Source organism: Phaethon aethereus, assembly GCF_964289735.1.
Source record: "Phaethon aethereus genome assembly, chromosome: 2".
NCBI lineage: Eukaryota > Metazoa > Chordata > Aves > Phaethontiformes > Phaethontidae > Phaethon > Phaethon aethereus.
The window spans coordinates 57218322-57230343 of NC_138582.1; the positions used below are offsets into that span (position 1 = coordinate 57218322).

At 40.2% G+C, this 12022-nt stretch overlaps 1 protein-coding gene across 1 annotated transcript in view; it reads right to left on the bottom strand.

The window, feature by feature from the left end:
- LAMA1 (laminin subunit alpha 1) overlaps window positions 1–11366 on the bottom strand; it is a gene marked incomplete at its 3' end in the record, with an annotated part of 86531 nt that extends 75165 nt beyond the window's left edge. The window contains exons 1-3 of the mRNA XM_081996639.1: window positions 10956–11366; window positions 10500–10612; window positions 44–286 (exon numbers count right to left, since the gene is read on the bottom strand). Coding sequence (XP_081852765.1) covers window positions 44–286; window positions 10500–10612; window positions 10956–11310 — 711 coding nt within the window. The 5' untranslated portion in view covers window positions 11311–11366. The remainder of the gene's footprint in view (window positions 1–43; window positions 287–10499; window positions 10613–10955) is intronic.
- Between the last annotated feature and the right edge of the window lie 656 nt (window positions 11367–12022).

The window sequence follows — 12022 nt, forward strand, 5'->3', positions numbered from 1 at the left end:
CCATGTTCTTACTCACAAACCCCAAGTGCAAAAACAAACGTACCTCTCCATGTTCCAGGGGAACTAGTCTGGAATAATAGGAAGTGCAGATCACTTCATCATCTCTCTTGTAAGTTGGCGGCCCGATTCTTGGCGTAATATTATAACGAGTTAAACATTCGGTATCGCTAATTGCATAGTACTGCCATGGTCTGAACTCTGTGCCATCTATGGAGCGTTCCAAAATCCAGTTTCCAGGTCGTGGAGCATTAGCAGCTTTGATGATGACATATGCAACTTGGAAGACCTAAAAAAAGCAACATGACAATTTTAACATTTCATTATGCTGTAAAAGTACCCCGTTGGCTTCTAGTGGTCTAAACTCAAATTTTAAAAGCAGTATATGGTCTCACTGGGGTGAGGGTAAAATTTGGTACAGCAACTCTGGATAAAATTTTTGACAAAAGGCCAGTCTAATCTTTCACTAGAAATATGTACCATTTTTTGTCAAAACTCTGAACATTAAAACGAAACACTTGTTTAGGTGACTAAAAAAAGAACAAATGTATTCAGTGCATCATTCCGTGTTAATGTGATAGTTAAAATCAAGATCTACACTGTACATTTCAGGATTACTGGGGTATAGCATTCTTTCTATGGAACATGTGCTATTTAGCTTTTCTGAACCACTAAGGGCTTTAATGAAGTGAGTGGTTGTTTTTTGGTTTGGGGTTTGTTTTTTTTTTTTTCCCCAAAACATCTGCAGTCCAAACAACTCTTTGTTTCACATTTTATCTGGGAGTTTAATCCTCTCAGTAATAGAATTTCTGATAAGCTTTTTACACCCTATATTAAAAGTCTCTGTGCGTTCCATTTGCATTCTGCATTGAAGTTATTTAAGCGGAAGACTATTTACAAACACTGCTGAAAACACACAGAAACTAATAAAAAGAATGTGACAAATATAAGCATGATAACCTTAGCTCTTTTAAGACGTATACTCTCTAAGCTACACAGGTATCTTGACTATTTTTTTAACAAACCTGGGTCCAAAGTGAAATCCCCAACCACACAAAAGCATTGTTCAGCACTTCCGTGAGTAGGGAGGGCAGTCATTAAGTTTATATCACCTTTTAAATGATCTTGTCATGGCAGCTAGATAACCTGCACTGGCCCCCAACTAGCTATAGCATTAAACACTAACACTGAAGTGCCCTCACTGCAAAGCTATGATACTCTTCCTTACCTAACACCTACGACATCGGCTCACTTAAAAAGGCTGTCTTTGCAAATTGATAAGACTTCTTATAGGATTTTAATGTTTTACATGCACTATGGTATCAAGCCACATTTAGATGAAAGAAAAATGCCATATTATTCAACTAGCTCAGAGGTATGTATTTGCACTTGAGCAGGCTGCCTGGTCAGCTGGTATCATAATCGTGGTCTGCATGTGCAGTATTAACACTGTGCTCAACTCCAGTTTGGCCAAAATCAGTTCTTTCAGAAATTTCAATTATTTTTTTTAGGTGTGTTTTTTTTTCTTTCTACAGATTAAAGACAGAACAACAACAGCACTTGCCACATAGATTTTGATTTTATCAAATGGGGAAATAAACACACAGATAAAGAGTGATCACATTGTGTGTGCAATTCAGGGAACTGTTTTTTGAAACAAAACATTCTTTAAGTGAACAGAGCTTTGTTTAGGAGATCTTGCAGACATGAGAAGGAAAAAAATTGGTGATACTTATCTTCAAATTCTGACTTACTAGATGTAATACCTTAAAAGAAGTCAAACGATCTCAGTTTTGATTAAAATCAGACAAAACTTAAAACATGATATTCACTTGGTCTGATTTGCTTTTCAGGCACTCCAGTTTTATCCTTTCAGACATTAAGCACATATAAACAGAACATTTTCCAGTCGTGTTAATAAATATGAAAATTTATACAAATTGAGGATTTTGTCTACTGACTTATATGACATTTCAGCAATTCAAGCAGAAGTAAAGAGAAAGAGAAGCCAGCTCACTGTTTAGTCACAGACTTAGAAATAAAATTTCTCTGGGGTCTGTGAATTCTCTGTTGTTCAGCACAATCGTAAAATTTGATCAAAGTTAAGTGAATACCAAGAATTTTAATCCAGCTTCCATGAAGAGAACAGCCCCTTTTAAATACAACTTACATTATACCAACAAGCTCCAACTGAAAAATGCTACAATACATGCTTTTAAAGAGAAAAGAACAGAATCCGGGCAGACTTCAAGTCAAGCAACTGTATTCCCTATATACAACCTGGATTTCATTGATTCAGTTTGCAGTGGTTGAGTTACACCTGTTTCGCATTGGTTTATGCACAACCAGAATCTGGGGTATCATCATTTCACTACCCCTAACCTGAAGACACTTGTATGTGACAAGAGTTGTATGGGTACGTTTATTTTCTCCATCACAAATGAGAACTGCAGAAAACTATTAAAACTAGGCAAGTGTTATTGACTGAGCTTAGGAACTGCTATGCACCTCCAAGTTCCTTTGAAGTCAATCATCTCTCTCAAATGCATTCAAATGCAGTGCAAGACTGGAACCCCAATTTTTTTCCAATGCCATGGTAGAAAATTTTCCTTAAAAACTCTTATATGTCTTTATTTTTTTTCTCTGTGTTTGCTGTCATCAACTAAACTACCTCCCTACTTATTACACAGTCGGATGAACAACAAATGATCTACTTTTGATTACATTGAGATTTTTCAAGACCTATTATAGTCTGCAGCTGATGTAGCTGTTTTAAATCCAGTTCCAACTAGTAACAATGAGCTATCCTTCATCACAAACTAACTGCAGTCACTGCTGCAGAAATAAGATATTCACAAGAGTATGCAAGTTAAATCTATTTTAAATATAAACTTTTCCTGGTGAGGGGGAGCCAAAAGCCAGTTAAAGATAAAAATCTTCACAGCAACTGTGCAGATATTCAATACACAATTTCAACAAACTAAGTATTTTCAAGTCAACATTTTTCCAAAAAAAAAACAGCAACCATGTTTGGTACTCAAGACATCTAGGGATTGATTTTTTCTGCATGTCTACAGTTCACTAACAGCTGAAATGAAGATATTTGACACTATGAACCCAAAAGAGGGATTCAAAAATCAGTGAATGGTTCTATAAATGTTTAAATATGTACAGTGTAGAAAACCATTGCCACCTTTTCCCCCAGACCCTCTCAACTCTTCCATTTACACATGTAGACCATAGGTACCCAAAAACACTCGATAGGTAAATTCACAGGATAATAAATATCAGCAACACCAGGAAAATTTGTCAGCCCCTGAAATATAAGTTAAATATAAAATTAAAGAATTTTGTATAAATGTTCCTGCAGTCAAGAAGTCACAAAACAACCCATCAGTAGGAGTTATATTTTCAGGGATTATGTTCCCAGGCAAGGGAATGAAGCTGGAGGAAGGGATTAAGGTGTTCCCAGTGCTTGCAGATGAAGAGGTTTTAAAAAATGTCAGCAGTTCGGGGTTTTGCAGACCTCGTAGCCCACAGTCTCTGTAACCCCAAATGGACCTGAACCAGGAACTCTGTGTAATGCAAGCTGATCTTCCAACATATTCAGAGCACTTTACAAATTTTTACTTTCATAAATTCTTCATATTGAACATCATCAAGGCAGTTTCTTACCACTTTCCACATCCATTAAGTGTCCACCAACCAGCCACATGATAAACTTGAGCTGTGTGGCAAGAGCTAATGATTTGTACGCTTTAATTTGACTGTATAGCTTTCCTAGAACTCATTTCCTTATTGAGCTACAAGGGTAAAAAGGGCAAGCCAAAGCAAGTCAACAATTCCCAAGCAGCTGTAGATTAAAAGTGTCATTTTACAGGCATTTCAATCCCACTGTAAAGACCAGGCAAATAAACTTGTACTGAAGCACTGCTTCTTCATAGCAGCAATAGCAACGTAACAAGTTGCTTCTGCTTTATTTAGCCTTTCTGATGACCTTGTTTCCCTGAATGCAGATCCAGCAACAAGCGCATTATTGTTGAAACAGATTTATAAATGAACCCTTCTCCCCATTCATCAGGAAATTTTGCATATTTTTTTTCTCAAGACTGTAAACTCAGCCAGCAGTGGCCATGCAGCAGATGCTAGCCAAAAGTCCCCATTTCCAAGGGCATGGTCAGTGCTCTACAACACACACGGACAATGCCCTGGCAAGCACAGTTTTCCTGGTAGTCTTTTTGGATAAAGGGCTCCCAGTTATACTTTTCAATTTACATGAATGGAGACAACAATAAGGGAAGATTCTGTCATTTCATATTTGTGAGTATTTGAGCCCTTAAAGTGAAAGATGAGTCCCAACACTTTTTTCTTCCTGAATTTCAGAAAGGTTTAACCTATTAAGAATGAAGGTACCACCTGCTACTTCCAATCTACACCCCAATTCAAATCCAAACTCTGCCAGACCTTGAAGAAACCTGAAAGGAGTATATGATTTTAGGACCTCAGGATCACTTTCAGTATCCTATTGCATACCTTACTGAAATCACACTGGAATAACATAAACCATATAATGCAGAAGACTGCAAAATGAACAAGCCTGGAGGAATGCAAGTCTCTTGGCAGACTGGTTCCTCCTAGTTTTATAAATTCAGCTAAATCTTTCCTTCAGGTTGAGTGCAGAAAGGAAATCTAAAATACAGCCAGGTATGTTTTTCAAAATAGCATGACAAGTCCTGTGGTTAAAATGTTTATTACAACTAACATTACTCCGCATTTTAAGTAAAACTGCAAAATCCATTCTGTTCAATGCTGTCAACACATATAAACCTGGTTACCAGAAAAGCCTATTTTTCTCAGATTTTGTTTTACTGTCTAAGAAGTCTAAAATTAATCTGTGCAAACTCTCAAAGAGTAGAAGACCACATGAAGGGATATTCTGAGTATCAGCCTATATTGTCCACAGAAATGTCTTTTTAAGGGATAAAGATGGCTTCAGGCTTTTATTAGAGACTATGAGGCCTAGCAATTTCTTGCAACATTTTGCTCTGAGGAGTCTATGATGTTAAAAGTGCAAAATAAACTAAATCTAGTAGAATTTCTAATCTCCTGAATTATCTATTCCCTAAGATTTTTATACATTATGTGCAACCATTGTTTTTGAATAGAAGAAAAATTAATTTTACTGAAGAAGTGTATCACAAGAATGTACAGATGAGCACCCTGAATCTTCCATCATCAGTTTTACAAAGCCAGAAAAGGCTTTTAATGAAGCTTGCCACATACAATAAATTAGCATTGGTCCAGTGAAGTCAACAGAATAACATCTTTTTACATCAGCAAAGGACTTCTCCCTACAGAAATCTCTGAATTCAAGATAAAAGCTCTATATGAATAATATTGTAATATTTACATTACTTTTTACTTTCTTATAGCAGAAACTACAAATTACTCTTACATCAGCCTCTGAGTGGTAATCCAGTACTCACGAAATATTCATGAGCTGTGACTTAATCAGAAGTGGAGAAGTTTTCTCAATTTGATACTTTGTGTCTTCCGAGAACAACTGGTCTTGCTTTATGATTCAAGAATTTTGTGATATACAAATTTGTGCCTTTCTGCTATGCCTAGTACAAAGTACCCTTAAATACATTTAAAAGTCTGAAGCATGATAATAAAATGGAGGAAAATATTCTTCATTTAATGGTGTGTCAGATAAATATTTTACAGCTGGCCCAAACACACTGCTGATATTTATAGTAGTCAGCATTTATTTTAATTCATTACAATTTCACAAAGTAGCTGTCCAGAGGAGTCAAACTCAGGCAAAAATGCTGGTTTTATCTAAAACTGCCGCTGCGCATTTTGTTTGTGCAGAATTACCAGTGTAGAAAGCGCAGGGTCATAAATCAAATCTTTGTATCTCATACATCAATAATGTACCTCATTGATAAACTACTCTTTCCCCAGCTCTGGATCTTTACCATACATTCACTGGAAAGGGAGTGGAAAATAAATTTTTAAAAAAGACTATCATACATCTAGGTCCTGGAAAGACTGAAAGGCACACCAGAATACATGTACCTAGTTATCATCCATGTGAGTTAAAAAATCACAACGTATCCACTGGCTACCCTTACAAAATGCTTAGCATTAGTTATAAATAGCAGAGACTGCAAAGGAGAAAGATAAAAACAGCAGTTTCAGTACTGATTTTATTAGCCAGCCGTCTTTTCTTAAGGACATTCCATCAAACTGCTCTTCAGTCCAGCCGTTTTTAGACTAAATAAACTACGCACAAGGTAGAATATTAGCTGAAAGAATATCCTCTGGTCCCTTCAACTTTAAGCCGAAAGACGAGTACAGCCAAATAAAGGACACAGGGGACAAACTGTGGCCAGAACTTCACCTAGGGTAAATTGGAGTGGAGCCAGTTTTCACCAGCTAAGGGAATCTTCCCCATATTTGCCAGCCAAGGCTATGTTCCAGCACTCACCAACCCCACTGCTGGATTGTATCTCTAAACTGCACATTGGTAACAATCCATTCCTGCTACTGCTATAACTTCAGGTAATTACTCAGAAAACATAAATAATGAGCAAATAGTCATTCTTCATATCGCAAAAGAGTGTGAATATATTCTATATTCTGGCAAGGAAAATTAAAGGACATATTTACTTTAATACACTACTTGACACGTAATGCACAAAGCTTGAAATGTAATAAAAGGACCAATGCTAAGGATATACTGCAACACATATAGTTATAGGTACTGACTTTCAGGAATACTTTTAAAGGTCCTAGAACAGTATTTTAACTCATTCTCAAGTAAATTTATGAAGTAAACAGTTACTAAAATCACTAAGGTCCCTCATACACTTTTCTTTTGTTACTCTTTACTTGTGCCGACTTGCTTAAAAGTAAGCACACCAAGTCAGCTCTAATAACTCATTGACTTCAAGCGATCTCTATTAACCAAATCCTTTCTCACAAAGCAGTAATTTACATTCAGTTTGCATAGCCCTAGATGCCTTCTCTCTCTCAAACTCTGTAAGGAAAACACAGAAGAAAGGCGCCTTGGGGGAAACTTTTCAAATCGAATTAGTGAAACTGAGCATGGGTCAGGAGAGGAAAGATATGTATTTGGTGAAACATCAAGAGCACTAAGGCTGGAGAATAAAAGATTTAGAGAGCAGCTCAGCTGATCTGTTTCCAAAGTAAAATTCTAGGATAAAAACTAAGGCATTCTCTCCTCCTTCATTTTTCCTTCCTGTTTTGTCCATTTACAAACCAAAGCCAACTTCTCAAACAACAAGAAAGTCCTATCCAAACCTTCCGTCACTGACAAGATACCCTGTGATTATTTTCGTAACAGTTCTGCTTTCTAATTAAGAGCAAACCAAGCATTTGTTTAACCTATACTTCATTTTAAAACATCAAAGTTAAACCTTCTGTTTTAATCTTTAAAATAACTTTCAAGCAGGGTCTGGAGGTCTTGCAAAAGCTTGCTACCACCTGTATACCTGAAGCGTGCATTTTTAGTAACAAAGCTTCTTACAGAGTTTGGAAGCATCTCCATATTAATAATGGATTGTTGAGCTATGATTTTCAAACAGCCTAGGTCAACACATAGATCTGTTCAAAGCAAAACAACACAAAAAAGTCCAGAAAAACGCATTTTCTTCAGAAATTATTTTGTCTTTTCTTGAAGCAAGGTAGGAGATTTTGGATTCTTCTATGTCTAACAGACAAGCTAATAAACTACCAAATGTTCTATACAGTTTAGCAGCCTCATACCCATAAATGATGAATCCCTCCAAGCTTTGCCATGAAGTGCCAAAACAGAGGAATTAACTTCTGCCCAGACAGTTCCAGCCTCCCCAGGGTCGGAAATCACTGTTTTAGAGATATAATCCCTAACTCTTCAGAACAACTGACAGCAAAAGTTCCTTGAACATATCATAGATAGTTTGGGTTGGAAGGAACATTTAAAGGTCATCTAGTCCAACTCCCCCTACAATAAGCAGGGGCATCTTCAACTAGACCAGGTCACTCAGAGCCCCATCCAACCTGACCTTGAATGTTTCCAGGGAGGGGGCATCTACCACCTCTCTGGGCAACCTCTGCCAGTGTTTCACCACCCTCATTGTTGAAAATTTCTTCCTTACATCTAGTCAAAATCTGCCCTCTTTTAGTTTAAAACCATTACCCCACGTCCTATCACAACAGGCCCTGCTAAAAACTCTGTCCCCATTTTTGTCCCCATGCAATGCTACAGGCTTGGGGAGTAGTGGCTGGAGAGCTGCTTGGCAGAAAAGGACCTGGGGGTGCTGGTTGACAGCTGGCTGAACATGAGCTGGCAGTGTGCCCAGGTGGCCAAGGCGGCCAACAGCATCCTGGCCTGTATCAGAAATAGTGTGGCCAGCAGGAGTAGGGAAATGATTGTGCCCCTGTACTCAGCACTGGTGAGGCTGCACCTTGAATCCTGTGTTCAGTTTTGGGCCCCTCACTACAAGAAGGAAGTTGAGGTGCTCAAGCGCATCCGAAGAAGGGCAACAAAGCTGGTGAGGGGTCTGGAGCACAAGTCTTACGAGGAGTGGCTGAAGGAACTGGGGTTGTTTAGTCTGGAGAAGAGGAGGCTGAGGGGAGACCTTATTGCTCTCTACAACTACCTGAAAGGGGGGTGTGGTGAGGCGGGTGTTGGTCTCTTCTCCCAAGTAACTGGTGATAGAACGAGAGGAAAAAGCCTTAAGCTGCGCCGGGGGGGTTTAGACTAGATATTAGGAAAAAATTGTTTACTGAGAGAGTGGTCAAGCATTGGAACAGGCTGTCCAGGGAGGTGGTGGGGTCACCATCACTGGAAGTGTTCAAAAAACATGTGGACGTGGCAATTCAGGACATGGTTTAGTGGGCATGGTGGTGTTGGGTTGATGGTTAGACTTGATGATCTTAAAGGTCTTTTCCAACCTTAATGATTCTGTGATTCTTAGAAGTGCCCTTTAAGTACTGCAAGGCTCCAATAAGGTCTCCCCGGAGCCTTCTCTTCTCCAGGCTGAACAATCGCAACTCTCAGCCTTTCTTCACACGAGAGGTGTTCCATCCCTCTGATCATTTTTGTGGACCTCCTCTGGACCCACTCCAACAGGTCCCTGTCTTTCCTGTCCTGAGGGCTCCAGAGCTGGACACAGGACTCCAGGTGGGGTCCCACCAGAGCAGAGTAGAGGGGCAGAATCACCTCCCTCAACCTGCTGGCCACGCTTCTTTGGATGCGGCCCAGGATACAGTTGGCCTTCAGGGCTGTGAGCGCACATTGCCGGCTCATGTCCAGCTTTCACCCACCAGTACCCTCAAGTCCTTCTCAGCAAGGCTGCTCTCTATATACAAATATAGAATATTTCTTCCCAGTTCTCCTTCCAACAAGATCATGATCAGAATCAGTCCAAAGAGAAGCACAGAAAGTGGCAAATCAACTTTCCTTTCAGCAACACTAACATTGCCCCATTTTATGGGTGTTTTGCTTTCTAGTCCTGAAGGATATCTAACAACTGAGGAAAGTCTGTGTTTTCAGAGTTCTGGAGATTCTGTAGTTGAGCTTTCTGACATCTTACACTTCAATGTGACCATTACGTTGCATTAAGAGGTTTACATATTTAATGTAAATATGCAAAAATACTGATAAATTTAAACAGAAGAGTTTAACTTGAGATCTACTGTGAGATAATTGATGTGAATACAATAATCCTCCAATCACTTACCTTTCTCTTCTCCTGTGAAACTCAGTATCTGAGTTACAACACCTATGGATCAAAAGAGTTCATATTTGGAAGTATATTGTGCTCTGTTTTCTTACAGTAAATGTAAAATGTTTCTACCATGTCCTACTGCAAATCATTTACTCTTTTACTAAGAAACCGTATAATGATCAGGTGACAGGCTGTTAGTTATAGTTAAACTGAAACTGATGCATCCTTACATATAAAATCTGCATTTATGATTAAATCCTGAAAAAACTGTTTGCTGCTTGAAAATAAGTGTTTGATAACCCAGACTTCAAGTAACTTCTGTGAAATCAAAGGTGGAGGAAAACAATATCAGAGGACTGCTGGGGAAAAGACAGCAGAGTCAGGCAGAGAAAGGTTACCAAGACAGAAGGAATGCCTGTGTAAACACTCCCATCCACACATACACAATTGTTACTGTGCCATAAATTACAACTTGTGACCTATATGCTTACAAACATAGTCACTTCCACTCCAAGGACTGACTGGAATCTGACAGGAATGTCTGATATAGGAATGAAATCGCCAAGATGCTCTAGAAGAATAACTGAAAAAAACATATGTTTAAAATCAGTTCATATTAGCTTTAAACATCCATGTTTAACTACGTGCTACTAAATGGTTAACTGCTACATATCCTACCACCTAAACACAGAAGAACTGCAATCAGTTGCATTGGCTTATATCCTACGTACAGTAAAAGATGCTCACTGGAATGTTACTCACCTGCCTTAAATCCAAGGTGATGGTGACCCAGTGGTATTGCCTCCCATTCTGAATGCTTGGACTTTGCCACCAGTTATTGGTACCATCGATTGCACTGGAAATTGGGTGCTGCTCTGTTTTAAAGCAAAAAATTAAGCATCTCTTGAAAATATATCTCACTGCATTTTCTCTCACCCAGCACATTTATTTCACACTGAGCACGATTTCTTCCTGTCATAAAGAAGCTGAAGTCTGCCCCCAGACAAAAAGGCTGCCATTGGACTCTGCGGTGCTTAACAGTGATTGAAGGTGTTCATGCTTTCTGTCAGCCCTTTGCTCAAAGGTAGTTTCACTCATGTAGTAGTGAGAGTAAAAGTAAAAAGTATTTGACCGCAATACATCCTGTATTCATGGGAAAGCATCAAAAAGAATTACACAAACCCACGAAAGCAAAAAAAAAAAACACATGAAACTTGCCTTTGGGATTGGCACTGCGATGGTCGCAGACGCGGCACTGGGCGTTGCGCAGGGGCCGTCCCGGGACGTGCTCCACCAGTTTGCAGAACATCTCCGGTCCCTTCTCCCCGCAGGTGGCATTGGTAGAGATGTGAGCGTTGCTGGCCAGGTTCAAAATGGCAGGGAACAGGCCTTGAAAGAAGTGATGATATTCAGCCACATCATAAGGCAAGCAAAATACAAACATAGGTATGACACAGGTCGCTGAACTACAGGGTTTCATGACAAGTAGAGAGTCAAGAGATACAGAAAAATACAATGAAAACAATGTATTTTGTGAAAAGATTATCATACTATACTGATGCCAACACATCATTTGTCATGGCCCTGGGGCACTGCAGCCCTATCAGTCTTTGCCCACTGCTTAGGGCTCCCCCCTCCCCTGCCCATGGCCCCATTTCAGCCCCCTCAGGGCCATCAGCCCTGCCCGAGCAATGCCGCTCCTACAGCCCTGCCCTGCCCAGCCATAGGGCCTGCTGAGCTGGGCCCACGCCCCGACCTCAGCCCATGCCCAGGGAGGTGCCCAATGCCAGGGACAAGGGCTGCCCCAGTGCCCCCGGCCACCCTGCTCCTGGCTGGGGTGGTGGGACAGGCCCCAGCTGCCAGGCCCTGCCCTGACAGACCTGCCGGGGAGCCCCCATAGCCCTCAAGGAGCCCCCAGCCCTTGTGGCATCCTGACCGCAATAACCCTGTTATTTCACTCCACCTTCGGATGTGTTACTGCTGAGGAACACGAGAGTTAGTAAACCAAGTCTTGCGGTTACTAAACCTTCTCCTCACATCGTGAATTGATCAAAACCAGGAGGACAACTGGCCCGCTGCCAGAAACGAGGAGGAACTGTACAGCGCACACTCGGCTGGTGTGGAAAATGGCATCTCACCGGAGCTCTCCCGAGGCAGCAACGCCACTGCCCCGAACACCACGTTCCAGGCTCGCAAGTTTGAAGGCCTACATTTTAGACCTTTGCTCTGGGCTCTTCTGCAGCCTGTGTGTAAAGTATAAGGGGTGTTTTCCTTGCCACTTATTA